Source organism: Acanthamoeba castellanii (genome assembly GCF_000313135.1).
Source record: "Acanthamoeba castellanii str. Neff unplaced genomic scaffold scf7180000084669, whole genome shotgun sequence".
In the NCBI taxonomy this organism is placed as follows: Eukaryota; Discosea; order Longamoebia; family Acanthamoebidae; genus Acanthamoeba; species Acanthamoeba castellanii.
Window position 1 is genome coordinate 237,419 of NW_004457554.1, and position 26,587 is coordinate 264,005.

The 26,587-nt window shown below is 57.4% G+C and overlaps 11 protein-coding genes across 11 annotated transcripts in view; 6 read left to right on the plus strand and 5 right to left on the minus strand.

Annotated features, from left to right (window-relative positions):
* Positions 1-443: 443 nt before the first annotated feature.
* ACA1_112880 (guanine nucleotidebinding protein alpha-1 subunit) lies at positions 444-2,109 on the minus strand (the record flags this gene model as incomplete). The annotated part of the gene is made up of 7 exons (XM_004342043.1): positions 444-632; positions 733-906; positions 997-1,105; positions 1,220-1,348; positions 1,441-1,595; positions 1,685-1,863; positions 1,977-2,109. The coding sequence occupies 7 exons, from the start codon at positions 2,107-2,109 to the stop codon at positions 444-446; spliced, it is 1,068 nt and encodes a 355-aa protein (XP_004342092.1).
* Positions 2,110-2,511: 402 nt separating this feature from the next.
* On the minus strand, positions 2,512-5,392 carry ACA1_112890 (Sphingosine1-phosphate lyase, putative; the record flags this gene model as incomplete). The annotated part of the gene is made up of 12 exons (XM_004342044.1): positions 2,512-2,680; positions 2,780-2,968; positions 3,074-3,170; positions 3,417-3,540; positions 3,639-3,724; positions 3,845-3,986; positions 4,106-4,213; positions 4,313-4,322; positions 4,389-4,492; positions 4,640-4,771; positions 4,940-5,202; positions 5,308-5,392. 12 exons carry the CDS (start codon positions 5,390-5,392, stop codon positions 2,512-2,514), a joined length of 1,509 nt encoding a protein of 502 aa, XP_004342093.1.
* Positions 5,393-5,722: 330 nt separating this feature from the next.
* ACA1_112900 (sodium/calcium exchanger protein) lies at positions 5,723-7,195 on the plus strand (the record flags this gene model as incomplete). Its single annotated transcript, XM_004342045.1, has 6 exons — positions 5,723-5,960; positions 6,021-6,103; positions 6,199-6,385; positions 6,486-6,616; positions 6,702-6,866; positions 6,956-7,195. 6 exons carry the CDS (start codon positions 5,723-5,725, stop codon positions 7,193-7,195), a joined length of 1,044 nt encoding a protein of 347 aa, XP_004342094.1.
* Positions 7,196-7,307: 112 nt separating this feature from the next.
* Positions 7,308-9,524, plus strand: ACA1_112910 (tetratricopeptide repeat domain containing protein; the record flags this gene model as incomplete). Its single annotated transcript, XM_004342046.1, has 11 exons — positions 7,308-7,559; positions 7,690-7,726; positions 7,808-7,906; positions 8,038-8,184; positions 8,267-8,366; positions 8,447-8,551; positions 8,645-8,730; positions 8,812-8,882; positions 9,025-9,121; positions 9,190-9,310; positions 9,413-9,524. 11 exons carry the CDS (start codon positions 7,308-7,310, stop codon positions 9,522-9,524), a joined length of 1,227 nt encoding a protein of 408 aa, XP_004342095.1.
* Positions 9,525-9,885: 361 nt separating this feature from the next.
* On the plus strand, positions 9,886-12,039 carry ACA1_112920 (base excision DNA repair protein, HhHGPD subfamily protein; the record flags this gene model as incomplete). Its single annotated transcript, XM_004342047.1, has 9 exons — positions 9,886-10,057; positions 10,161-10,268; positions 10,361-10,457; positions 10,549-10,657; positions 10,727-10,849; positions 10,973-11,117; positions 11,198-11,286; positions 11,374-11,464; positions 11,561-12,039. The coding sequence occupies 9 exons, from the start codon at positions 9,886-9,888 to the stop codon at positions 12,037-12,039; spliced, it is 1,413 nt and encodes a 470-aa protein (XP_004342096.1).
* Positions 12,040-12,108: 69 nt separating this feature from the next.
* On the minus strand, positions 12,109-13,307 carry ACA1_112930 (uncharacterized protein; the record flags this gene model as incomplete). Its single annotated transcript, XM_004342048.1, has 5 exons — positions 12,109-12,207; positions 12,316-12,456; positions 12,569-12,817; positions 12,947-13,023; positions 13,169-13,307. 5 exons carry the CDS (start codon positions 13,305-13,307, stop codon positions 12,109-12,111), a joined length of 705 nt encoding a protein of 234 aa, XP_004342097.1.
* A 49-nt stretch (positions 13,308-13,356) lies between these two features.
* Positions 13,357-14,489, minus strand: ACA1_112940 (uncharacterized protein; the record flags this gene model as incomplete). Its single annotated transcript, XM_004342049.1, has 5 exons — positions 13,357-13,362; positions 13,490-13,621; positions 13,717-13,876; positions 14,024-14,139; positions 14,238-14,489. The coding sequence occupies 5 exons, from the start codon at positions 14,487-14,489 to the stop codon at positions 13,357-13,359; spliced, it is 666 nt and encodes a 221-aa protein (XP_004342098.1).
* Positions 14,490-14,668: 179 nt separating this feature from the next.
* Positions 14,669-19,583, minus strand: ACA1_112950 (RasGEF domain containing protein; the record flags this gene model as incomplete). Its single annotated transcript, XM_004342050.1, has 18 exons — positions 14,669-14,764; positions 14,888-14,994; positions 15,103-15,196; positions 15,269-15,424; positions 15,527-15,715; positions 15,799-15,906; positions 15,992-16,060; positions 16,145-16,306; positions 16,386-16,534; positions 16,601-16,692; positions 16,785-16,919; positions 17,011-17,391; positions 17,500-17,544; positions 17,612-17,748; positions 17,831-17,941; positions 18,056-18,226; positions 18,302-18,459; positions 18,599-19,583. 18 exons carry the CDS (start codon positions 19,581-19,583, stop codon positions 14,669-14,671), a joined length of 3,345 nt encoding a protein of 1,114 aa, XP_004342099.1.
* A 165-nt stretch (positions 19,584-19,748) lies between these two features.
* Positions 19,749-21,300, plus strand: ACA1_112960 (deoxyhypusine hydroxylase; the record flags this gene model as incomplete). The annotated part of the gene is made up of 7 exons (XM_004342051.1): positions 19,749-19,932; positions 20,079-20,212; positions 20,302-20,447; positions 20,513-20,678; positions 20,756-20,860; positions 20,966-21,110; positions 21,209-21,300. The coding sequence occupies 7 exons, from the start codon at positions 19,749-19,751 to the stop codon at positions 21,298-21,300; spliced, it is 972 nt and encodes a 323-aa protein (XP_004342100.1).
* Positions 21,301-21,607: 307 nt separating this feature from the next.
* On the plus strand, positions 21,608-23,763 carry ACA1_112970 (uncharacterized protein; the record flags this gene model as incomplete). The annotated part of the gene is made up of 9 exons (XM_004342052.1): positions 21,608-21,671; positions 21,749-21,849; positions 22,050-22,234; positions 22,423-22,488; positions 22,559-22,747; positions 22,871-22,949; positions 23,052-23,294; positions 23,366-23,488; positions 23,626-23,763. The coding sequence occupies 9 exons, from the start codon at positions 21,608-21,610 to the stop codon at positions 23,761-23,763; spliced, it is 1,188 nt and encodes a 395-aa protein (XP_004342101.1).
* Positions 23,764-23,909: 146 nt separating this feature from the next.
* Positions 23,910-26,587, plus strand: part of ACA1_112980 (protein kinase) — a gene marked incomplete at both ends in the record, with an annotated part of 6,561 nt that continues 3,883 nt past the window's right edge. The window contains 13 exons of the mRNA XM_004342053.1: positions 23,910-24,092; positions 24,219-24,297; positions 24,442-24,483; positions 24,608-24,879; positions 25,014-25,076; positions 25,155-25,203; positions 25,308-25,335; positions 25,441-25,530; positions 25,654-25,777; positions 25,964-26,074; positions 26,163-26,233; positions 26,329-26,429; positions 26,510-26,565. Coding sequence (XP_004342102.1) covers positions 23,910-24,092; positions 24,219-24,297; positions 24,442-24,483; positions 24,608-24,879; positions 25,014-25,076; positions 25,155-25,203; positions 25,308-25,335; positions 25,441-25,530; positions 25,654-25,777; positions 25,964-26,074; positions 26,163-26,233; positions 26,329-26,429; positions 26,510-26,565 — 1,269 coding nt within the window. The remainder of the gene's footprint in view (positions 24,093-24,218; positions 24,298-24,441; positions 24,484-24,607; positions 24,880-25,013; positions 25,077-25,154; positions 25,204-25,307; positions 25,336-25,440; positions 25,531-25,653; positions 25,778-25,963; positions 26,075-26,162; positions 26,234-26,328; positions 26,430-26,509; positions 26,566-26,587) is intronic.

Below are 26,587 nucleotides of genomic sequence, written 5' to 3' on the forward strand. Positions count from 1 at the left end.
CAATACAATGAATTTAAAGAGGTAGACAGCGCTAAGTACAAGCAGAGCAAGATGGAGCAAGGGAGGTTCTTCAAGCAGCAAAAAGAGTAGGATGGCGCCAATGGGAATCGAACCCATGATCTCTCCCTTACTAGGGGAGCGCGGTGCCGACTGCGCCATGGCGCCCCAAGCCTGCAAAGTTTGACCCCCGTATCCATGGCAAACGAAGGCTCACCCCCCAAACAGGTTGGTTGGTGCTTTTGTCCGAACCCGAATGTGTATCACCACCAGATAGTGAATGAATGCAGGCCTGCTTTAATGATACAATTGACACCCATCACCCACACATGATTTCATTTTCCACAGTCCCTATCTCTCTGGTCTCCACTTCACCTCTCTTCTCCCCACTGATCCTATACTATAGTCCACCACGAACTCGCTTCTTCTCTTCCTCCGAGCAGGCCTTAGAAGCCCACCTGGTTGAGAAGCTTGGACAGGAAGATGTCGACGACCGAGTTGAAGACCACCTCGATGTTCTTGGTGTCTGTGGCGCACGTCAGATGAGTGTAGACGAACCTCGTCTTGACCTCACCGTTCTTCTTCAAAAATTGCTTTTCAATGTACGCCGTCGCCTTGTCGTAGTCATTCCCGCCCTGCGGGTGCGCCAACCAAATATCATCAGCACATATACACCCAGTATGACGCGACACACACACACACGCACACACGCACACAGCACTACACGAGCAGTACCTTGTAGTCGGGAAAGCAACACCTGAGGTCGACCCTCTTGATCTTTTCGGCAAAGAGATCCTTCTTGTTCAAGAAGAGGATGATGGAGGTGTTCTGGAACCATCTGTTGTTGATGATGTCGCCGAAGAGGGTCAGCGACTCGTGCATCCTATTCATCGACTCGTCGTCTTCCAACTGCCACATGGATACATCACGAATATAAGTGAGTAAACGTGGGCGTCGTGAGTTAGTTACGTTCAAGATCTTTCTGTTGCGTTAACGCACCTTTTGGTCGAACTCGTTGAGCGAGACGACGAACACGATGGCCGTCACCTTCTCAAAGCAATGAATCCACTTCTTCCTCTCATTCCTCTGCCCGCCCACGTCCACCAGCCTGCACGCGCATGAAACAGTCAGCATTCTCTGTTCTCTCTTCGCTCTTCGCCTTTCGCGTTCATTCGCTTTCGTTTTCCCGCGTGAGCCAATGCTCGGGGGAGGGGACACGTACTGAAAGAAGAGGCCCTTGGTCTCGAACTTGGTCTCGAGCACGCCGGTGGTCTTCTTCCTGAGGCGCAGCATGTCGTTGTTGTCCGGCAGATAGGTCGGGCTCGCAATTCGATCAATGCTCTCGAAGAAACTATGTTTGAGAAGTGTGGTCAAGATGTTTAGGAAAGAACATATGAATGTGTTGGAGATTATGGAGATGTTGAGGTAGGGGGGTGAACGTACTGTTGGGCTGTGTCGTTGAGCTGAAACTCGGAGGAACGGGCGTAGGTCTGCTGGATCCCGGGGTCGGCCCAGAGGGCCTTGGCCACCTCGGCCGTCTTGCCGTGTATCGTGATGTCTTCGATCAAGTCGATATCCAGGATATATTCCACATCCTCCTACAATATATCAATCATCGTTCCATAGCAAACATGTCATGGTTAACAAACATAGTCAAAGGCAGTAACATCTTCATCTCAAAACGTACCTCGCTGAGTTCGATCTCGATGCCGAGGTTCTTGGCGGCTCGGAGGAGCTTTTGGCACGAATCGATGATGTTGAAGAAGACGAGCGGCTTCTGTTGCATCAGCTCATCGTGGCTGAAACCGTCGAGATGCAGGATCTGCATCTGCTTGGCCACCGTCGACTTGCCGGAGTCGCCCGCGCCTGATCATCAATCAGCGGCCGCGATCACACACGACAACAGATGACACGACACGACACGCAGATGAAATGGCGTAAGAAAATGATGAATAGTAGGCTTGGTGGGGGCGTGGTACCAAGCAGGAGGAGCTTGACTTCTTTCTGTGCCTCGTTCCGGCTCTTCTCGAGCTCTTTGTCGATCTTCTTGGAGGCCTGCTTGGCCGACACTTCGTCGGGGGTCATACCCCCTCCACCACACATGTTTCCCATCTTTCTTCCTTCTTCTTCAGGTGAAGCTGTAGTTTACAGCGTACCTCTCTTCTATTCTCTTCTGGAAATGAAGAGGACCAGATGAGAGGAGAAGAAAACAGTCTGCTTCAACTGTCTCTATCAGTCTCTCTACCTCTCTATCTCCCTCGCTATGTCTCGTTCCAATCTCTATCTTCTTCGATACGGCTAAATCGATCCCGCCGGAGAAGCCTTTGGGGGTGTTTGGGGGGGGCGGTACTCTCGAAACAGAACGAGGGACCCAGCCAATCCCAGTTGATGGTTTTAGTAAACCTTTTAAGGTAGCCCCATGCTTGAAAAAAGGACAGTTCCGGCTCCAAAATTTGGCGTTTACGAAACGAAACAAAATAAAATACACCTTCTTCTTCTGCTTCGTCCTCTTCGTCATACCTTGAGGAGGGCCTCAGTGTAGCTGGTGAGGAGCTGCGAGACGAGGCTGCGGTCGGGCATCGTCGCCGCCATGCCGTAGACCGGCGCCATGCCGTCCTTGAACCTCTCCGGGTGTTCGCGCACCTCGTCGACGGACTCCCGCAGGTCCGCCAGGAACACATCCCTGCGCGTGGGTGCAGAGATGAGCGGGACCGCACAGGCACACCGCACACACCGCACACGCTGCATCGCACACGCACACGCACACGCACACGAAGCGTACCGGTTGAAAGTTTCGCGCATGGCGACGGGAATGTGGAGGCACACGGGCTTCTGCATGCAGGCGATGTTGTTCCAGCCTCGATTGCGCATGGCGTCGGCCACCTTGAAGATGTCCAGCTTGGAAGACCCGAAGGCGATGGCGCAGGCCTCGGGCGCGCCCACCAGCTCCACGTCCGGCAGAGCCTTGATCCTGGTGCACCACTTGGGGTAAACACGCGTGTCGTGTCGTGCGTGTCGTGTCGTGTGTTGCGTCGTGTGTTGTGTCGTGTGCTGTGTCGTGTCGTGAGGAGCGTACCCGTTGACGAGAACCTCGAAGGTCTCCTGGATATTTCGGGCGGCCTTGAGGTAGCCCTCTTCGCCGAGACTCACCAGCGACGCCCATGCGGTGGCAACTAACAACAACGACATGTCAGAAACGCAACGACACGACAAGACCCACGAGCCGCACGCACGACACGACACGACACGACACGACACGACACGACACGACACGACACGACACGACACGACACGACACGACACGACACGACCAACGACACGACACGACACGACACGACCAACGACACGACCAACGACACGACACGACCAACGACACGACTCGACGCACATGACCCGCGTAAAGGAATGGGTCGGCGTACTCAGTCCTCCGGGTCTGCTGCCGGCCGCAGACGGAGAGCAGTAGAGCCCACCGGACCACTCGGTGTAGGTGAAGAACTGGTTGAGGAGGAGCTCCTTGTTGCGGTAGCAGATGACCGACGCGCCCTGATCGATCAACACAACAGAAATAACATCGATACGTTACATTCCATACTCCATTCCAGTTAATAGAAATGTGGCACATTGCAACAAGGTGTACACACCTTCGCACTGTAACCGTATTTGTGGACATCGAGACTCACCGACGTCACGCCGCGCACCGAAAAGTCGAATTTCTTCGAGATGTGACCTGTACATTCGTAACAAATTTCAGAAAATAAATGAAAGTAAATGATAAATAGCTAATATATAGAATATAAATATATAAATATAAAAAATATAAATAAACTATCAGGGACGGGAGTGGTACCGAGCTTCTGAAGCCAGGGCAGGAGGAAGCCGCCGAGGCAGCCGTCGACGTGCAGACCTACGCCGTGCTGCAGCGCGATCTTGCTCAGCTCCTCGATGTCGTCGATCACACCGTGCGGATAGCCAGGCGCCGATCCCACGATCTATGCAATATACCGCACACGACACATAAGGACACCACACGACACGCACACAATTGTCAGTGAACGACTGCGCACCGAGAGAGAGGAAAAGTGCAAGGTTCAAGCGGTGTGGCGCATACCATGATGACGTTGGGGTTGACGGCCTTCCTGACGGCGGCGAGGTCGACCTCCATGGTGACGTCATCAACGGGCACCACCACCAGCTCCACGTCAAAGTAATGAGCCGCCTGTAGATCAATTAATTGCGCAAGGTAACATTACGTAAGCATGGTGTCGTGCGTCGTGCGTGTCGTGCGTGCCTTGGCGAACGCAGCGTGGGCCGAAACCGGAACGATCCTGCACACACGGCACGAACATGCACGTTGGTGATGTGTTGGGCATTGGGCGTTTGGGGCCAAGTACATCTGCGGCTTGATGCCGGGGATGCGCTTCCGGGCGCTCTCCCGGTAGGTCTTGACGGCCATCAGGATGCTCTCCGTGCCGCCCGAGGTCATGGTGCCGCATGTCTGGAATTCCAACCCACGTGTAAGTCCATTTTATACAATATATATAATACACGCATTTCTCCATCATTTATCTGTATGCACGCAAAGAAAGAGTGGGGTGCGTTGTGCCTGGTCGTCGCCGGAGAGCATGGTGCAGGCCATCCGCACGACCTCGGCCTCGAACTTGCGCAGGGCGGGGAAGAGGTCCGGATACAGCGCATTGCTGTCGGCAAACAGGCCGAACACCTGGTGCTGCGTCTCCTCGTGGCTCTCCAGATCAATGTAGATCCCTCCGAATCCCTACCGCACGATACACATCGCACACGCACACAAGCGGTCACACGCAAGTGTTAGTACCACAGCCGTCATCGCCTGAGCGCATTAGTTGGAGCACGCGCCATGTTTTTTTTGTAAACAATGAAATGAAATAAATAAATGATCACAACGTGACGACCAGCGAGAGCGCACCTTGCCGGCGGCGTAGGCCTTCTCGATGTTGTCGCCGCGCATGGCGCGCATGGCCGAGAGCAGGGAGTCCGAGTCGAGGCCTCGGGCGGGGATGCGGGTGAAGGTGAGGCTGCGCTCGCGGGCCAGCTCGTCGAGCTCCTTGTTCTTGACCATCACCTCGATCTTCTCGACTATCTTCTGGTTCTCCTGCTCGATCTTGCCCTTGACGCCGGGCACCACCGACAGGCCTCGGATGACCCCCACGAGCAGGGCGTCCTTCACCCCTAGGTCCGAGTAAAATTAATTTTTAAAACATAGAAATATATATATCAAGAAATCACAATATGCCTATTCAAAAAAACACTTCGCGGCAGAGAAGAAGGGGGTACCCTGGAAGCCCAGGGAGAAGGCCTTGTTGATGAGCCAGATGAAAACAGCGGCCACGATGGCATGCTCAACGAGAAGGAAGTCCATTATCGGCAGGGCGAAGGAGAAATAAAATACAAGTGGCGCGTAAGTTGGTGAGCAAGTGCTCGCGTGTCATGCTCGTCCGGGTTATTGCAGGAGTATTTTGTGTTTCTTTTTTAATGCTCCTTATTGTGGAATGTAGAACTGGCGACGGGAGTTACGGAACATTTTCGATTTATTTATTTTATTTATCTTTTGCTTTTTCTTTGTTTCCCGTGATTGAAGACGCCACGTCGCCTCGGGGGCCATCTCCATCTTCTGATTCGGATTCGATTCTACTCAGGATCGTCGATAAACGGAGTCGGTAATCGTTAGGTAAAAGCAAGAAGAGAGACGATGCTGCCCGATGTGTACACGATATTCGTGGGGGTGACCACATTCGCGCTACTCGTGGTTGCGTCGTGGTGCGTGGGTGAGGGTGGCGAGATTTTGGGCAAGAAGTACGACGCCTCCATTGTGGGTGGACTCGTCATCGCCTGGCTCAACACTGCCCCCGAGACCATCTTCTTCATCACCGCCCTCGAGAGCGACAATCCCCGATTCGCCGTCGGCGCCGTCTCTGGCAGCTCCATTGGTACCACCCTTGTACTACATGGCTGCCACTCGAGAATCTCATTCACATGACCTCCTACAGTCGTGTGCACGATTGCGCTTGGTGCTTGCTTGTGGATTGGTGCTCGCGCTCGCAAGTCTGGCAAGGTTTTCCTCCAGCAATCGGTACACACCCGTCCTCTACGCGTTCTTGTGCTACACAAGTCGAGCGCGAACTCTGCTCACCTACGACGCGATCATACGTATGTGGCACATCATAGGTGAAGCAACAGTGCTACATTCTCGGCGCATCGGTGCTGGTTCCCGTGACCATCATGGTCTTGGGCTTCAACCTCTTCAGCGCTGTTCTGGGCGTGCTGTTCTACATCGGTTTCCTCATCTACTCCCTGCAGCGAGGAGAACCCTCGCGCCCCGAAGAGGAGAAGGACGAGGACATCGAAGCTATCAGTACATCTCTCTCTCCCCCTTTGTCTGTCTGGCTGTCTGTTTCTCAGTCGTTGCTTATATGGTAACGCATGCATGTGTGATCTATCAATGATGGTGGCAGTCGAGGAGGATGATGAAGAAGAGGAGTCCACCACCAAGGGAGTCATCTACCTGTGCGTGGGCGGAGTCATGATCTTCCTCTTCTCCAACCCTTTCATCCAGTCCGTCGTTGCTACTGCCTCTGCTTTGCAGGTGCGTGTCCCGCCCGCGGTAGCCAGACTGGCGCGAGCGCCACGTTTGCTTTTTGCTCACATGGAAGGTCCCTTACCACCAACAGGTCAGCCCGACCCTGCTCGCTTTCTTCTTGGCTCCTATCGCCTCCGAGGCGCCCGAGATTCTGGAGAGTATCTCTCTGTCGCGCAAGGGCCATCCTCAGAGCATCAACGTCGCCTTCAGCAACCTCGTCGGCGGCACCCTCTCCAAGACCACCCTCCTCTGCGCGGTATGTACCCACCTCTGCTTCTGCCGTGCGCCGTTGATGTGTCTAACACTTTTGCATGTCGTGTCGTGTCGTTGGTCGTGTCGTGACAGATTTTCTGTTTCTACGGCGTGAGGAAGGGCTTTGTGTGGGAGGCGCCCAACTACACCATCAGTCTGTGCCTCATCTCGGTGTGCGCGTTCGCGGCGGCCGCCATCGGCTTCGGCTTCCAGCACCAGACGCACCGTCACGGCGCTGCTCTCTTCGCCCTCTTCGTCATGTGCGGCCTCGTGCAGTACTTCCTCAACGGCAACGCTGCCGAGGAGGAGCTCCAGCAGATCGTGGCTGGCTGATCGTCCAAACAAACAGAAGAACGATTTTTTTTTTGACTGCTGACGTGGCACTACTTTCTTTTTTACATAAAGTCAGCCAAGCAAACAAATCAATCGCACAAACGTATAGAAGATGGACGCGCCTAAGGATCTTGAATTGATGCACAAGAGGGTGGTGTTTTCGATCCTCCAGTATCTGAATGGCTTGACCCAAGGCGGTGCTGCTGTGCCGGCTGGGCTCGATAAGGAGGGTCTGGAGGTGGCCGTGCAGTGCATCGCCTCGGCCTTTGGCGTGGATCCTGCAAATTCCGAACATCAGAGCCAGTTCGCTGTGCCCTTCCAACTTACCGACATCTACAACTACGGCCTTCTCCATCTTGCACAGGTGCGCATGCTATCATTGTATTCTAAATCTCGGACCTGGTTGATCCGCTTACACCCGCGCACGAGCGATTGCTCGAAATTCATTCATTAATTTTCATTCATTTTTGGCTTTTTACGTGCCGTAGCAGCAGGCTGCCGAGGCTCCCAAGCCCACCGCCACTCCCGCTGGTACGCTGCAACAGCGCGACGGATGAGATGCAAGAGATTACGGACGCGTAGCGCCACTAATACTGCCACTAATACTCACAGGCCAAGAGGTGCCCAAGGAGCTGGAGGGCAAGTTCCAGACCTTCCTCAATGTGCTCGAGGGCAAGGGCTTCTTCACGGGCCTGACCAAGGGCACCACCGGTACACCAGCCTTCTACTCCACTTCACCATTCGCAGAACGTAGCGCGCAGCTGGGCTGCCCCATGATATACTCACCCTGCTGACCATGACTTGGGTGTGCACGCGCACAACACACACACACACACACACAGAGTACCAGGACCGGTACAATCTGGCCAAGCAGCGATTTCTCAGCCAGTACAGCGGCAGCACGCAGACCACCCCTGCTCCTGCTCCTGCTCCTGCGGCTGTCGATCCTGCCGTGCAGCTGCAGGAGGCCGAGAAGTTCAAGGCTCTCGGTACGTGTGGGCAGAGGAACTGCCCTACTATCGGGCTGCCGGGTGAAAATCGAGCTTACCGGTGGTGATGATGAACGTGCAGGCAACGAGAAGCTGTCTTCTGGCCAGCCGGCCGAAGCGATCGAGCTTTACAACAAGGCCATCGCGCTGAACCCCAACAATGCCGTTTACTACGGAAACAGGTGCGTGGCCTGGTTGCTCATCTATGGTGTACTGCAACCCCCCATGTTGCTGATTATCCCTGTTCTCTGCTTCGCTACAGAGCTGCTGCCCACAGCACACTGCAGCAGCACGAAAACGCCATCCTCGACTGCAAGAGAGCGATCGAGCTCGACCCCAAGTACCTCAAGGCCTACTCTCGCCTCGGGTACGTGCATGCAGCCGCTCAGCGTCGCCCTCTCCTCGCGTCTGTCAAAGATATCCTGACGCCGGCGTTTTATTTGGCACCACCCCCCAACAGCTTCTCCCTGTTCTCTCTCGGCAAGTATACGGAGGCGATCGACCTGGGCTACAAGAGGGTCCTCGAAATCGATCCCGAGAACACTGGTATAGTCCCACCACATTGACAGCATTGTACGCAGCCGCACTCACTCCTTGCCGCGCTGTTTGTGTGGTTCCCTCACACAGCTGCTCAGGAATCTATGCGTCTGTGCCAGCAGAAGCTCGGGCAGAGCGCTCCTCAGGCTGCTGCCCCCGCGGTATGTCAACGCCACCCATGCAACCATTGCATGCTTGCATGCTGCGCTAAGGTGCAACCGAAAGCAAACAACGAACAATTGGCCTAACTGTATTATGTCTGGAACACCATCACCACCACCGTGTTTCGATGTCTGCGATCAGGCTTCCCCTCTGGGAGGACCCGGAATGGCCGGTTTGGCCCAGATGATGAGCAGCCCTGAAATGCAGAACTCCATGAGGCAAATGTTTGGCGGCTCCGGTACGAGGCCTTTTCCTTCTTGACCCGCGGTTGATGTAAGCTAAGCCTCGTTTTGTGCACTTTGACAGACGGTGCCCCACCGGACCTGAACAACCTGCTGGGCAACCCTCAGGTCATGAACGCGGCTCAGCAGATGATGTCCTCGCCCCAGTTTTCTCAGATCCTCAACAACCCCCTCTTCATGAACATGTACGTTATAGCACGATCTTCTTCTTCTCTCTCTCTCGCTGCGTTCTTCGTCCAGACAGTCCAGCTCATCGTTGCGCGCGTGTTGCGTGTGGTGTGGTGCAGGGCGCAGAACCTGATGCAGAATCCGTCGCAGCTCAACCAGATGTTCTCCCAGATGGGCGGCCCAGCTGGCGCCCAACAGGGCGAAGACGACGACGAGAACGCCCAGCAGTAGTCGTCGTGTGTGCGAGCGCTCGCCCCCCCCCCTTCTCATCCAGGACCTGGTGACTTGCCTCTGCTCTCTTCGTCGTGTCTGAAAAAGAAAAGAATTAAAAATTATTAAAAAGGTGATATTAGATAAAATAAAAAAAGAAACAGAAGCAGAAACAGACTGTATGACGTTGCTGTTGCGTGTGTCAAGTCGTGTGCCGAGTCGTCACCGCCTCTACTCCACCATTTGCTTGTCTTCCTCTTCTTCCGGCGTTGCCTCTCGCGCATCTCCGCCCCTTCGCTTCTTCTCCGCGGCCGCTGCGCCACTTCGTTCAACCGCGAACCAGCACCACAGGACGTCTCTTTTCTCGTCGGCAGCATCAACAATGGAAGGGGAGCACGTTGCGGTAAAGGCAGAAGTCCAAGAGGAGGAGCAGCTGATGCCAGATTCTCAAGAATCGACGTCTTGGCATCGGCTACAGCTCGACTCACCCGATGAGCTGCGCCTCCACCTGTCCCTGCCCTCCGGCCAGTCCTTCAGATGGAGCACCTGTCTCGGTACCCCCTCATCATCTCCAAATTAGTTATTTATAAATATTTTAAGAAAATAAATAAATATATTTACATTTAAAGAGAAAAAGTGAGGCTGATCGGCGAGTAGTGGACGGGCGTGAGGTGTGGGCCGGGGTGATCAAGCAAACCGCGTACTTCCTGCACCAGCCGCTCGACGACCCCGCCCTCGTGCTCTTCCGCTACCTAAACTCGTCCGGTACCGGACGTGTGTGTGTGTGCGTGTCGCGTGTGTGTCGCGTGTGTGTCGCGTGTCGTGGCATTCTCACGCGTTGCGCTCTCCGGGATCAGACGCCGATCGTGAGAGTGGAGTGGAGGTGGAAGCCAAGCGGCAAGAGCTCGAGGACTACTTCCAGCTGGGCATGCGCATGGAGGACGCCTGGAACAGGTCCGCCTCGCACACCGCACCACCGCACACGCTCACACAGCCGGCGCACACGCACCACCGCACACGCGCGCAGCTGACGACGTGGTGGCAGGTGGACGGCCCAGCGCGAGAAGGATCCGCCGATTGTGGCCCACTTCAGGGACGCGTGCCTTCGCTTCCGAGGCCTGCGCACCCTACGCACCGACCCCGTAGAGTGCCTGGTATGCTGCGTATGTGTCGTGTCGTGTCGTGTCGTGTCCAGTCAGGGCAGCTGACATCTAGCGCTCCAGTTCAGCTTCATCTGCTCGCAGAACAACAACATCGCGCGCATCACGCAGATGGTGAACGCCCTCTGCACGCGCTACGGCGATAAGATCGGCGAGGCAGTCGTGCAGCGCACCAGCGACACAAAGGTCTGTGCCTCACGCCGCACACGCCGCACACACACCGCACACCCCTAACACGCAATGGTCGTGTGTTGTTGTTGTTGTTGTTGTTGTTGTTGTTGTTGTTGTTGTCTTGCTTGCTTGCTTCAGGCCGAGACGCGGGCGTTCTACGCGTTTCCGACGCTGGAGACGTTGGCGGGCGTGCCCGAGCGGGCGCTGCGGGACATGAGCTTCGGGTACCGCGCCAAGTACATCCCGACCGCCGCCCAGCAGGTGCTCGACAAGGACGACCCCGGTACTACCCCCCCTCTCCGCTGCTCGGCTCGGCTCGAGCTCAAGGCAATGCGTGCGTGTGCGGTGGTGTGCGGTCGGCAGAGCTGGGGGCGGGGCGCGACTGGCTCTACGGGCTCCGGGAGCGGGCGGTGTCCCGCGAACGGGCGCAAAAGGAGCTCACCTCCCTCCTGGTACTCGTCCCCCGTCGTGTGTCGTGTGTGTTGTTGCTGCTGCTGCTGCTGCTGATGTTCTGACCATCGCATGACACGCGTGCACAGGGCGTGGGCAAGAAGGTGGCCGACTGCGTGTGTCTCGTCTCGCTCGACAAGCTCGACGCGATTCCCGTCGACACCCACGTCCGGCAGATAGGTTCGTCGCACCCAAGGTGCCTGCCGCACACGCTGTGAATGCGCACCTCACTATGAGTGTCGTTGGTCGTGTCGTTGGTCGTTGTGCGGCGAGCAGCGCAAAGGTTCATGCCGTCGCTCAAGCGCAAGGCCAACAGTTCGCTGACGGACGCCCTCTACGGGGAGATCTCGAGCTTTTTCAAGGACCACTTCGGCGCCAACTGCGGGTGGGCGCACAGCCTTCTCTTCGCCGCCGAGCTCCCCATCTTCCGGCTGCCGAAGAGGAAGGCCGCGAAGAAGGAAGAAGACGAAGAGAACGAGAACGAGAACGAGAACGAAAGCGACAACGAAAGCGAGGCGGCGGTGAAGGTGGCGAAGCGGGAGAAGAAAGCGAAGCGGGAAGCCGCCGCCGCCGCCACCGTTACCACCACGACGAGGCGACGGAGCAGCCGATTGAGCGGCAAGCGAGCCCTGGCGGTGGTGGAGGAAGAGGAGGAGAAAGAAGTGCTGGTGGTGAAGCGGGAGAAGAAGGAGGGCGAGAACGGCGAGACGCCCATCACCTCCCGACGCAAGAAACGGAGAGCGTCGGTCGAGTGATGTGGTAGTTATTCTCACACGCCACGATGCTCAATGTATCTAAAGATATGGTGAGAGCAAACAATCTTTTCATGGCACCTTGCCGCTCAACAGCGAATAGCGCTGCACGCCGGCCAGCCCCGCCCGCGTCTCGGCCTCCTCTCTTTCGACGGCCGTGAGCGTCTGCTCCTGCATGCCGCGCATACCACACACACACAAGTTAGCGTTGCATTGCACCTTGCCAGTGATGAATGGAATGCTCTCTAAGGAATGTGCGGTGTGCCCGGGGGCGCTGACCTGCTCGTCGAGCTTGTCGCGGGTGTACATGCGGTGGGCGAGGCCGTAGAGCTGGAGGAAGAGGAGGGCCTTGAGGGCCACCAGGCAGCTCCAGGTGAGCCCCAGCACCAGCACGCCCCACCACCCGCCCAGCGGCATCACCTGCCCCAACACCCGCACCACCTACTCCCCCCCCCGATGTCGGTAAGCAACGCGTGTGCGTGTGCGTGTGAGTGTGAGTGTGCGTGTGCGTGTGCGTGTGCGTGGTGCGCACCAGGCAAGCTAACGGCATCGATACGAAGCCGATGCGCCGGGAGAGGGCGTAGTGGTGATCGAAGGCGCCGTGTTTGGCGCGGGAGGCGACGATGTCGGAGCAGATGATGGTCTGGTACTTGCGGTAGAGGTCGGGCGTGAGGTGGTTGAACTTGGTAACGAAGCAGTGCTTGATCCAATCCACCAGGTTCTCGCTCACGAATATCATCCCCGTCATCACCAGCATCTGCGTCACCCACTCCGATGTGATCTGCCAATTCGCGATCATCATCATCAACAACATCAACAACAACATCAACATCATCATCATTATCACATAATGAAAACAATGATCAACAGCATTCATTAATTAGCATGCAACGAGGAGGAGTGTATTTACCTCCCAGTTGAGGTCGTTCATGTTATGGAGGGAGCTCATGATGATGAACACGAAGATCTGGAAGCGCTCCACAGCATCTGAAAAGTATGCACACGACACGACCAACGACACGACACGACCAACGACACGACACACGCGCAACACGACACGACCAAGTCTACGTGAGGCCAATGTGTGTGTGAGAGAGAGAGATTAGTGTGAATGATTGGAGGAGGGACGTACCGCTGCAGGAGATCTGGAAGAGGTTCTCCTTGGAGTACTTCTTGAAGACGCAGCCCTTGAGTTCGATGAACTGGTTGCTCACCAGCACCGTGATCAGCAGACCCGACTCCGAGTTGAGGGCCACGTTGAGGGTCACCATTTGGTTGAACAGCACCAACGCGTGCAACAGTGAACCACGAGTCAAGGCGCTAATACTTGATTACACGACACGCGCCACGCGCCACGCGCCACATACGACCAACGACACAACCAACGACACGCGCGGCACATACGAACATGACACGACACGCGCGGCACAGGTGGGGTAAAAAGGATATCGACATAGACGAGGGCGGCGATGAAGTGGAGGCCCAGGCGAAGGGCGTTGCGCGGCAGACGTGAGTCGGCCACCGCCCGCAGGAACAGCGCGTCCCATATGTCCTGCCCGAACACCGTGCACAGCTTGTCGAAGATCTGTGTCGTGTGTCGTGTCGTTTGCCGTGCAGCCCAACATCATCGAAGTTTAGAGCACGCGCGGTGGTGTGTGCGTGTGCGGTGCGTGTGCGCACCTCGAGCACGTTGTAGATGACGTAGAGCTTGATGATGGATTGGCCCCGGATGTAGTGGTACACGAGGGAGACGTCCACGTGGCTCAGCACCCCGCAGCACACCACGAATATCGCGCCCCGCATCACGTCGTACCGCGCCCCGCCCAGCTGCACCACATTCCTGCGTTGTCGCACACGACACGACACGACACGCACCACGACACGTCATGACACGCAACACAGCACACGACACCCGACACGACACGCGCGGCAAGTGGAGAGTGAGAGTGAGAGATCGGGCGAAAGAGTGTTGGGGGGGGGTGAGTACAAGGGTCGGAAGAAGCTGAGGAGGTAGCGGAGGAGGCCCAGCACGACGCGGCCCGGGAAGAACGTGAACGTGAACACGAAGCAGTCCATGCACACGAAGAACCCGAACAGCAGAAACTGACCACCCACATAAATAATTATTAAAAAAAATGGAACATATAGAGTAAATACATAAAGAGGCAAATAAATAACAACAAAAATATAGAAATAAGTACCTTTTCGAGCTCGATGGGAACGAGGAAGAAGTTGTAGATTTCGTTTTGCTTCTTGCGCTGCTCGGGGTCGGCGGGTCCGTAGTCGGCGTCGATCTCCTCCCACAGGTACGACCCGAGGGTAGAGCCGAACAGCGACGACGACCCTTTTCGCGCAGCCGCGGCAGGCGAGGGGAGTGTAGCGGAAGAAGATGATGACGCACTCGTGTGCAGGTGCAGGTGCGTGCTGGGTCGAAGGCCTTCGTTGGCCAACATGTTGGTTGTGGGGTGTGTGGCGGAGAGGAGACCTTATCTCTGGGCAGGGCAGCTAATCCATCTCCCTCCTTGTACAAGAGGAATAAAAAAAATTGAAAAGAGAAAGGAAAAGTAAAGGAAAAGAGTTTAGTTCTTCATTATTCTGCAAGTGCTTGATAAGGATCTTGTTAGGCCTAGTCTTAGGAATCGTTGAGCTGGTAGACTGTGGCAGAGAGAAGGTCGATTATCTTGGATACCGGCTGCAGATTGTAGGGGTGTTCTTGATGCTGCATCAACTGTTGACGACTCACCACAACACACACAACACACACGCAACACATGCCACAACACACACACACACACATAGGATGAAATCAGGTGACAGTGAACTAATTGGACTCAATTCACTCACGAAGTACCTGAGAGACCAGGTTGTAGAGGTACTTGCTCTTCTCAAAGTTGACCATGCCCCGCACTGTCGATGGGATGTGCTCCTCCGCGCTCAGGATCTTGCACAGGTGAAAGTCTACGCACCCGCGCAACCAATCATCTCAATAAACATTCCAATGTATGATCATATATTGCACGCCCAAATTGCGGGCATGTTGGTGGGAAATCCAGTTGGTGTGGGTACCCAGGTAAGGAATGTGTGGGCTGCCGGGAATGTGGAGGAGAGTCTCTCTGTAGAGCTCCTCGTTGACCATCAGCTTCTCAATGCACTCAAAATCCTGGTGCATTGCCACACAGACGTGATCAACAGGAGTGGGATCACCATACATGCACTGCACTGGGCTTGGAACCTTTTTGTCGCGCTTGGAGAGCTCGGGCCACACGGTGGTGAGCTTGAGGGACTGGACCGAGTAGACCTGGTAGATGCTACTCGCAGACACGGCCCATTGGTTGATCCCGTGCAGGATCGCCATCGCCGTGTTGAAGTTGTTGAGTTGCAACAAGCGCTGCACGGAAACCGGATCAGCGGCATACACATACACATACACATACACACACACACACACACATTCCGTGCATTCCTCTGTGCAGGGCGGGGCTCAACGCACGTTGGCGAGCTGGATGAAGCGCTTGACGATGCGGGTAAGGGGCTTGGACTTGGGTCCGATGGAGGCGATGTGCTGCCGCACCCAGCGGGCCAGCTGCCGGAAGCGACAGATCGTGTGCAGCAGGTTAGGCGCTCGCTTCTGCTCCTCCGCCTCGTCGCTGCACCAGCAGTACGAGATGAACTCCACGGCCTGTCACCACCACCATCAACATCATCCACCGTCACCACCATCGCCATCATTGCTATCATCAAGACTGAAGGAGGAAGAGCTACCTGGATCTTGGTGAAGCAGTGGAACTCCATGATGGTGAGCTGGCGGGCGAGCTCGAGCTCCGATATGTCCCACACCTTGAGGCTGGGCGAGAACAGGTTCTTGGGCACCTGTTCCAAACCGCCAATACATTCCCAATTTATATCAAGTGAAAATAAATCACAAACAAGAACTAAATTCACAAAGGGCCAATACCTCGGGGTACGGCGGCTGTCTACTGAACTGGTAGGAGGTGGGCTCTCTTGTGCCGCCTTGCCGCTTGATCTATCTGGAATGTGAGCGCTGGCGAACTAGAACTGAATTTACAAGAGCGGCGCGACGCGGTAGCGGGTGGTCGCGTCGGGTTACCTGCTGGAGGAGGCGCACGAGCTGGAGGGACATGTTGCCCGTGACCACCTTGGAGGCGAACTTGTGGATGTGGTCGAGCAGGTGCCGATCGCTCTGGAGCTGCGAGGAACACTTCTCCACCCACATCTTGATCACGTTGCACACCCGCAGGCGGATTGGACTCTGCTCATAGCCCACCCAGAATGTAAGTAGAGAGAAAAAACGCGCGCGTCTGGTGTGTGTGTGTGTCAGAATCGCACACCTGTACACTCTTGGTCCATTCCTCGCGGTCCGCACCCTCGCAGCCCGCCGGCGGTTCCATGAAGTACCGCCGGATGAGAAGCTTGAAGAGGTTGCGCGGGGACGTGAAGTTCTCGTAGGTGAGCATGAAAGTCTTCACGAACTCGAGATCTGCGCAAAATATGGATAAGTTAGGACATACATAGAATTCCTCATCGCCGGGGGGTCGACGCGTACCGTGCTCGGCCGGGTGGGTTAGGTAGACGACGAGCTTGGGCAGCGTAGCGAACTTGATGTTGGAGGCCTTCTTCTTGGCGGTGTTCTCCTCTCTGGAACGGAATGCAAAAAACAGTTGTGAAAAAGAACGAAAAGCGATGAGGAAGTAAAACCAAAAGAACGAAAGCGATGGGGGGGGGGTTACGGGTCGTCGCGTTTGTAGGGGCCACGAGAGGGTCCGTCGATATCGAGCCGCTGCTGAACCGGAGGCGGCAGCAGGTACTTCAGGTCCGGCAACGGGCCCAATCTCTCGCGCGCCACCGATGACGCCCTTCTCCGTCTGTGCACCCACCATGTCGTGGGTCGTGTCGTGTCGTTGGTCGTGTCGTGTCAGCAAAGGAATGACGGTGGCAAGTGAGTAGGGTCCAAACCGTTCTCCGCTCTCGGTCAAACTCTCGGAGAAGGAGTACTTGCGGAGCTCCGAAGAGACCTCGCGCTCGATCATCCCGGCCAGCTCCAGACTGAGCCGCCGTCGCCGCCGCGTGGTTCGCATCGTTCGCTCTCGGAACGAGGTCTGCCTCGCCATCTGGATCGACGTCAGCCGGAGAGAGTGCCGGCGGACCGAAGTGTTGGATTCGGCGTTGGCTGCGGCGTCGTCGTCATCGAGGACCTCTTCCTCGGAGAGCACCGCCACCTCCTTCTCCTCCTCGATCCACTCCTCCTCGCCGGCCTCGAAGAACAGATTGTCGGGCGTCTCCCGCGCATCGAACCGCTTCTTCAGCCGATCCCACCCTCGAAATTGCAGAAAGAGTCTGTGTGTCGTGTCGTGTCGTGTCGTATGTCGTGTGTCGTGTGTCGCATCATGTCGTTACTCCAGCTAACGCGTTGGAGGAGGGGAGGAGGAGAAAGGGTGAACGCACGATCGCCAGGTCTCGGCCATCAACGCGATCTCGAGTTGCAACGGCCTGTACAAGGGGAGAGGGAATAAATAACAAATAACTAAAACCTAAACATATGAAATTTAGGTCGGACCTGATGACGGTCCAGCGAACGTGGAAGCGAGGGCGCCAGAGCGAAGGGTCGGATGCCAGGCGGCGCCACCGCCGACATACGGCCACCTGCCGCCGCAGCATGTCCGTCGGTAGCATTTGAAATACCCCCAACAGAACCTGATGAGGAGTGCAAGCCCCGCCTCGAATCAGCACACGACACACGCATTGCCACGTGGATTTATGAAGAGGAGAGGCGCACCTCGTCGGGTATCTTCTGCGCCAGGAGCGAAGACAGCTCTTCACGACCCCGCGGTGGCGTGCGCACGATCTGCGACGTGCCCAGCTTGAACTCCGGTTGTGCCCAAATGTCCTGCAGGCAGTCCAATCAGCCCATGCGACACGACACGACACGCAACACGACACGACACGACACGACACGCAACACGACACGACCAACGACACGAGCATGGGGAGGGGAGATGACCTTGAGCAGCTGGGCAAGCTCGACGGCGGAGAGGCCGGAGGAGAGGCCGGGCTCGACGAAAACGAAGGGGTCCGGGATGTTGCGGTTGACCTGCTGGTGGAGCTCCCACAGCCACACCAGCCCCTCCTCCTTCGACTTGATCTGCTCGTCGCCACCGCTGTCCAGCGCCTCCTGCCCATCCATCATCGTCAGCGTGTGTCGTGCGTGCGCGTTCGTTGGTGCATGTGTGCGGTGTGCGGACAGTACGAGAAGGTGGATGCGGGCGGTGGGATCGGGCAGGAGGAAGGCGGTGTGCTTGACGAGGTGAACGAAGTGGGGTAGCTGCTCCTCGGAGAACATGCCCGCCGCCGTCGTGTAGAGGAAGCTCCACACGGCCTTCTGCATAGACGCCGGCCTAATCACCGCTGCACGCACGCACGCACCAACAACATTCCATCATCCCCATCACCATCACCATATCACCATCATCACCACCATCACCACCATCATGGTCATCAGTCTCAACATTCCAAGCATTGTCCATACAAGTGGCTGCCTCGGTACCGTAGATCTCTTCTTTCTCTTCGCGCTGCCGCTGGGCCTGGAGCTGGTCCTCGGTGAGCGGAACGCGAGATCCGATCTCGGAGGAGCCGCGGTTGCTGGTGCTGGACAGAGATGGCGCCGATGATGATGATGATGATGATGACGCTGAGCCCTTGGGTTGTGTGCGATCGCGCTGGAGCTTGTGGTGGATGAGCCGCGGCTCGATGGCTGCCGGCGCCGTGAGTCCGCGCTGGCCGACCGATCTCCGCATCATCTTCTGCGACGGCGACGCCGAGATCAAGGATGGCGACGATGACGACGACGCGCCAGCCGACCGCGAGGAACCCAGCGACACCACTTCGCTGGCCGCAGCACTCGTGCCGCCGCCGCCGCCTTCATTGTTGTTGTGGTCCCGGCCGCCGCCTCGGAGGAACGCCATCGAGATGGCCGGCACGCGGGCGTGGCTGCTGCTCACGGCGCCGGCCTCGGCCTTCTCCTTGCCCTTGTCCCGCTCCTTGCCCCTGGCCCGCGGCGGGCCGTGCTTGGTGGTCTCGGGGCTGCCGCCGCTGTGGCCATCGCCGGCGCTGCCGCCAAGAGCGTCGTCCGATGATGATGATGATGATGACGATGACGACGATGAGTTTTGGTTGGGACGCAGCCGCTCGAGGCCGATGGCAATGGTGTTGACCTCCGGCATGGCCGCAGCGCCAGCGTGAGGTCCTCCGATGATGTCCGCGTGTGCGTCGGCGCGCTGAGATCGTCTTCGTTCTTTGGCTTCGCTCCACGAAAGCGAAGGCGACGACGGATTGGAGCGAGGGGGAGAGGGGCTCACTTTTTCCTGCTGGACCGCCGCAAGATCTTGTTGCGGCTGCTGGTCATCTTCGGGAGGTGGCAAAAAAGAAGACCCAGCAACGGTGGCTGTAGTCACCACCAGGTCGCGCTCTTTCTCCTTCGCCTTGCGGTCCTTGCTGCGCCGGCGAAGGGGCGACCACCCTCCTGGCTCCATCTTGTTTATTTTCTTTTCTTTTTTTTCTATAGGTGTGATTTGTTTTTTTACCGAATAAAGAATGATTGAATGGAGCAGGAAAGACTGGTTCGTGTTTATGCGGACAAACTTTTCTTTGTTGGTTTCTTTGGGCGGCAGTTTTCTTCGTGTAGGATCTCGAGCAGGATGGAGCACGAGCAGATGACTGGTGATGTGGAGGAGGAGCACAGGCTGCAGGTTTCGCCGGAGGAGCTCAAAGTGATCCGCGAGACTCTCCTCGACCGTTCTCTCACCATGGCTCAGAGGTATCGCTCGGTCTTTACCCTCCGTAACATCGGCGGTGATGAGGCCATCTCCATCCTGGCTGAATGTATGCCTTGCCCTCCTCTTTGTGCTCACCACAGGAGCAATCAGATTGCTAATAATTCGTCATCGTTTGTTTTAATCTTTTGTAATTACTCATCTGATTAATCTTTTGCGCTTTTTTGCTCTCCTGCCTGCGCCTGGTACATGCAGCGTTCAACGATCCTTCGGCCCTGCTTAAGCACGAGGTGGCCTACTGCCTGGGTCAGATGCAGAACGTCACCGCTCTGCCTCACCTCGAGCGACTTCTGCGCAACGCGGAGGAGAACTCCATGGTCCGCCACGAGGTACGCGCCGCCAGCACCGCATCCTCCTCATCTCCATGCAGCGCTGTACGTTGGTGAACCATTCGTATTCGTGGCCACCTACATATTAGGCCGGAGAGGCGCTGGGCGCCATCGGTCTGGAGGAATCGCTGCCGCTCCTCGAGCAGTACAGCCGGGACTCCGTGCCCGAGGTGGCCGAGACCTGCAGCCTGGCCATCGACACCATCAAGTACAAGCTCAAGCACAAGGGCAACAAGTGCGTCTTCTCTCCTGGAATCGATTGTTGGTCTGGTGCGCCAAATTGATGGCTTGGCCTTTCAGGGCTCCGTTCGAGTCGGCGCACATGTCGATCGATCCCGCTCCTCCCTCGGCCAAGCGATCTGTTGAGGAGCTCAAGCAGCGACTCATGAACACGTCGTTCTCGATGTTCAAGCGGTACCGCGCCATGTTTGCCCTTCGCGAACTCGGCACGGCCGAGGCTGCTATGGTATGTGCCAGGCCTTCCCGCTTTAACACGAACATTCGCGTTACGCTGACCTCTTCCCATCTCGAACCCCACCGTAGGCTCTGGCGGACGCCTTCGTCGACAGCAGCGCCTTGCTGCGCCACGAGATCGGCTACGTGCTGGGACAGATGGCCCACGAGGCCGCTGCTCCCGCGCTCACCAAGGTACACTCCCCTCCACACCTCCCAGCCACACCTGCCGCCGCCGCCGCCGCCGCCGCCGCCCAACATCCGCCCACACACGGAATGTTTCTTTCTCCACTCCTTCAGGTCCTGCAGAACCTGGACGAGCACCCGATGGTGCGACACGAAGCTGCGGAAGCCCTCGGCGCGATCGCCACGCCCGAGGCCATGGATCTGCTGGGCCAGTTCCTGACCGACAAGGAGCCCGCCGTCAAGGAGAGCTGCGTCGTCGGTACGTCTTGCACAACTCCATCCTTCCACGTGCCCAACAACGAACGTTTTCTTGGTTTCGTTCTCTTGTCGCTCACACGCCCCACCACTGCAATGCAGCGTTGGACATGAGCGAGTACGTGAACTCGGACAGCTTCGAGTATGCCGACACCCTGCAGCTGGCCAAGGCCCAGCTCGCCGCCGCCCAGTGAATGCAGTGTACTGTCTGGCATGAGACGCGTCAACAAAGAGAGACGCACACCCACCCCCATCCGCGCCTATCTCTCCACCCACACGGTTTGCCCCCACGTCGGAGACACCCGCTCGTCAAAGCCGTCACCAACCGCCAGCGGTTCATAAATTGCGCCAATCGCCTCGCTGGGTTGAAGAACGGAAATTGTGGGAATGTGATGTACTCCGGAACACCCGCACAAACCCAACCCGCAACAAGGACCACAGCCATTTCTTCCAGACCCTCTCATCAACATCCTCACCCTGAACGTCGCCCTCTGCTCTTCGATGGCTGCCATGAAGACCTTCGTTGCGCTGTTCGTCGTTGCTTCGCTCTTTGCCGTCGCCTCTGGTATCCTCCTCCTTACGTCCGAGCAACGGCAAAGATGATAATTTTTATTTATTGTATTTACCGTTCTTTCTTCTAAGGGGTGCGTTTCTTGAGCCTTGACGCGAGCCTGCTGCTCGGCGCCGACCCCTTCGCCCTCGAGCGGGTCGACAACATCAACTACGCCCTCGCCCTCGCCTCCGTGCGTCACTTCCTCTCCTCTTCCCGTCGCCTGCTTTCACTCTCCTTGCCGTCATTTTAATTTTTATCATTTATCTTATTTTATGTTTGCTTGGTATTTGTGTTTATTATTACCCGTTTTTGCATTTCGGCCACTCCCTTGTAACTGTGTGCTTTTTTGCGTTGCATGTGTTGCATGTGTTGCATGTGCGTGGCGTGCAGTTGACTGGCCTGGCGCAGCACGCCGATGCTGTGTGCCTGCAGGGCTACTGGCTGCCCTACCAGGTGCAAAAGCTGCAGGCCATCCTGACGCCCTACCTGCCCCACTCCTACAGCGCCACACCGGCCGCGGGCAACTGCTCCTGCCAGCCAGCCGAGCTCACCGGGCTGTTCACCTGCCTCAGCGGGTGCAGCGCTCTGTACGGATCTCCTCCGCGTGTGTCGCGTGTGTCGCCTCGTGCGTGTCGTGCGTGTCGTGAGGTTGAGGAGCGTATACTGATATATGCACAACGTCCAGGGCGGCCAACCAGCAGCTGCTGTGTGCCTTCTCTTGCTTGCAGGAGCAGCAGGTGAATTTGACCGCCTTGTGCTCCAGCTGCATCACCGGCGGACTCAACGCCCTCGTCACCAACACCACCACCTTTCCGGACCTGCTGACCACGTATGGATCATAACACCGCACACACCGCACACACCGCGTGACTGATTAATTGACCGTGTCCACGCTGCAGATGCATGGGCAACGTCGGCAAGGACGTCTCCACGTGCAGCCCCTACGGCGGGTATTCCGGGAATGTGCTGTTCTCCCGGTCTCCGCTGACCCAGCCCACCACCCGTTCGCTGGCGCTCGCCCCTGGCCTCTTCAACTCCGATGCCATCTTCGCCACCTCCTCCTTCTCCGGAGTCGGCAATGTTCAGCTGTATGTCACTCACCCCTCTGGGGGGTTCGCTCTTTTCCGTCGTATTCGTGTCGTCTTCGTTCTCTCCTCTTCTTGTGCTGCTTTGAGTCGGGAGGAGGATTTCTGACTCGGGTGGCTGCGCAGGGTATGCACCCAGCTCCAGCCCGCCGGACCCGTCAACGCCTCCGTGGCCGCAGCTCTGAGTGGGGTCAATTATCTCCAGGTACAACTCTTTTTATTTTCTCTTCTTATTGCTCCTTCCTTGTTTCTCTCTTGGCTCATTGGGCCACATGGCCGGCTGTGTGTCGGTGTGTTGTGTGTGCAGACGCAAACACTTCAGGGGTTGATCGAGACTGCGGTGAATCAAACACGCGTCAGCCAGGTGGTGGTGATGGGCAACTTCAAGCAGGGACCCACCATCGTCAACGCCACCAGTGGCGCCACCCTGGTCGAGCCCATTAACGAGGCCTACTACGGCCTGTGGCTCCAGGCCCTCTACCAGGACCCCGCCGCCGCAGACCAGCGCTGCACCTACTGCAACTCACTCAGCATCGTCTCCCCCTACCTCGTACGGCACAGCGCACGACACACACGGCTGGTGTCGTGCCGAGCTCACTGTGTCGCATGTGTCGTACGCAGGTGAACACGATGTCGTCCCACATCTTCGTGCGAGGATTTGATAACAACGCCAACGTGCTCTCGGTCACGGGCAAGATCACGTTCGACAACACCACCACCATCCTCGACCTTACCTCCGGCTCGGTACCCCCCCCACTCGCCTTTCGCTTTCCCCTCTTCCTCGCTTCGCACTTCCGCTCACGTACTATCCCTCGTGTGCGGTGGTGTGCGTGTGCGTGTGCGTGTGCGTGTGCGTGTGCTGTTGCCGTGGCCCATCGCAGACTCCCCAGGCGAGGACGGTGCCCTACAGCCCCAACTACGGTGTGCAGGTGGACATCAGCACGGTTCCCTCGTCGGCCTCGGCCCTCCTGCCCGCCACCGCCGCCCTCCTCCGCTACGTCGCCGCTCTGGCCTTCTAACATAACAACGCACAACGCCGCACACGTCAACGTGTAGTCATTAACAAATGTACTAATTGCAAGAAGACACCAAGAGCATACTCGCAGCTAAAAGGAAACAGAAGAGAAAATGGAAAAGAAGAAAAAGAAGAACGCTCGAGCGAGAGATGGAGGGGGGCTCGTCGAGCACAGGAGGAGGCGGTGGGGGCGGGCAGCAGCAGCAGAAGGGACGGCCAGTCATGTTGCTGTTCCCAGGGGGCCGGTCGGCGCGCATCCCCTTCCCACGCGACCCCGACGACCTGGGGCAGCGAATACTCAAGTTCGCCCACGGCGCCATAGACCCCCTCCTCGTACACGCCGCACCTCTTCCAGCTCCCTTGCCCTTTTATTTGTTGGTAGTATTGTTTGTCTTTGCATTGGTGTGGTGAGGCCTCACGTATTTGGCCATTGTGTGCTCGCCACCATGTCGGTGCCAGTTGAAGGCGTATGAGAAGGACGCCGACGGGTTCTACCCCCAGGTGGACCTCCAGGACTTCTTCGACATCTTCCCTGATGGTACGCGTAGTGCCACCCCAGTGCTCTTCATGTGGAGTGCGTGGCGTGGCATGGCATGGCATGGCGTGGCATGGCCTGGCATGGCATGGCGTGGTATTTGGGGGACTAAACCATCACCCGCGCTGACCCGTGCGCTCATGATAGGCGGAGTGACGCTCTACATCACCAACGGGGAGGACTTTGACGGTAGGTACCCCATGGGGGGAGAACAACAACAGTTCAGCCCAGTTGCATGGCCGCCGCCGCCGCCGCACACGCACCACCACCACCACCACCACGTCGCTGACGCGTGGCGTGTGTTGGCGAGCAGAGGAGCTGTTTCGCAAGCCCGGCAGCGCACCACAGCCGAGTGGTGGCGATCAGCAGCAGACCAGCGGCCAACCAGCGGCCTCGTCGCTTGGGTCTCCGTCCCCGTCGGGCAGCGGAGCGATGGCCGCAGTGGCAGTCGCCGGGGAGGCGCGGCCGGGCGGCGGCGGGGGCCTGGTGGTGGACGAGCAGCAGCTGACCAAGCTCGTGGACCAGCTCGCACGCAACCTGAACCGCGGACGCGACGACTTCTGGCTCTCCTCGTTCGGCTCCACGGTACTTGGCCACTTGAGCACAGCAGCCCGGCCTATCGCCAGTGTGGCCACTAATCAGTTGCTTGACGCGTACCGACCTTGATTCGGATGCACTGTGTCGTGTGCGTCATGTGTGTGCTGTCGGCCCGCCACCAGGATTGCGTGCCGTGGGCTGTGTTCGTGAAGGGGTTCTGCGCCCACTTCCAGCCCATGTACCAGGTGCTTCCCTGTCCTCTCACCGCTCCATTACGTGGCGACGCGAGACCCTGACCTAGCCCACTCTGTTTCGGCGTCCAGCGGTTGGCCAAACCCGAGAACGTGCAGGAGGAGATCAAAATACTCCTTGGTACGTCATACACATCTTTACTTTTCAAACATGGGCTCTCTATTTATATCCCAGCACTGCGACTCAACCTTCTTTGGCTCGGCTTGGCTCTCGCCGTCCCGCAGAGGCCGAGGGCGTGGTCACCCTGCAAACGTACGAATCGCCCTGGGAAGGACGAGTGCCTCAACATTACAGTATTGTAATTGTAATTGTCCACCTCTGCAGTGGTGACTGAACGACTCCCCCCCCGACCTGCAGGTGGCAGCGGTTCACGCTTTGGTCCCACCCCATCGAGAAGGTGGTCCAGATCATGGAGGACCTGCGCGATCGCGGCCTCATCTACCACAAGTACCCCCCCCCATTCATCCGTGCGCGTGTGCGGTGGTGCGTGATTGTGACATAGGGGTGTGTTCGCTCATGTGTGTCGACGCACCGCATGGCTGCTGACAACGCGGGCCTGGTGGGGGGTAGGGGCTTCGTGGGGTTCCGGCGGCAGGAGGAGGAGGGCCGGCTCGTGGAGGACCTCATGGCGCGCGACCACTCGTCCCACGGTGTCCTCCTGCGGCTGAGCGAGACCTACGCCCACCAACACGGCGTAATCAACTTACTCCCCTCCCGCCCCCCGCACCATTCGACGAGCACTAACCACACCACCACCACCACCACCACCACACCACCACCACCACCACCACCACCACCACCACCACCACCACCACCACCACCACCACCACCACCACCACCACACTATCATCATCGCCTGTGCGCGGTGTGGTGTGCGCAGATCTGGCTGACCATCGTGCAGCGGAGGGAGAGACGAGCGCACCCGGAGAGGATGAACTACCTGCTCGAGAACTGCCCCCTCATCTACTACAAGCTCTTCTCGGGATTCACCGTACACCTCCCGCCCTTCCCCTGAATGTCTGCCATGGACGTCATGACGTCGGCAGCGGCGATTAACCGTCTGTGGTCGAATTGGGCAGATACCCACGTACACGGGCAACCAGGTCTTCGACTCAGTCGACAAGCTGGTCAACTACGTAATCGTGGAGCGGTACGCTCCTTTTTCTTTTTGACAGCGCCAAGTGTGTGTTGTGACTCACCGTGTCGTGTCGTTGGTCGTGTCGTGTCGTGTCGTTGGCTAACTAGGGCGAGCACCATGAAGGAGTACGTCACGAAGGAGCTGCGGGAGGCTCTGCGCAGTTCGACCCGCATAATGCCCCTGCGCCACTACTACTACTGCCTCAAACGTACGTTGATCGCGGCACATGCACGCACGCCACACACTCAGCAAACCAATCATGTCGACCCCCGCGACGTGTGCGCGCAGGCAAGGAGTCGGAGATGCGGGAGGGAAGCAGCGCCAACCACCACGCCGCCAAGAGCGTCAGCGAGAAGAACACACAGG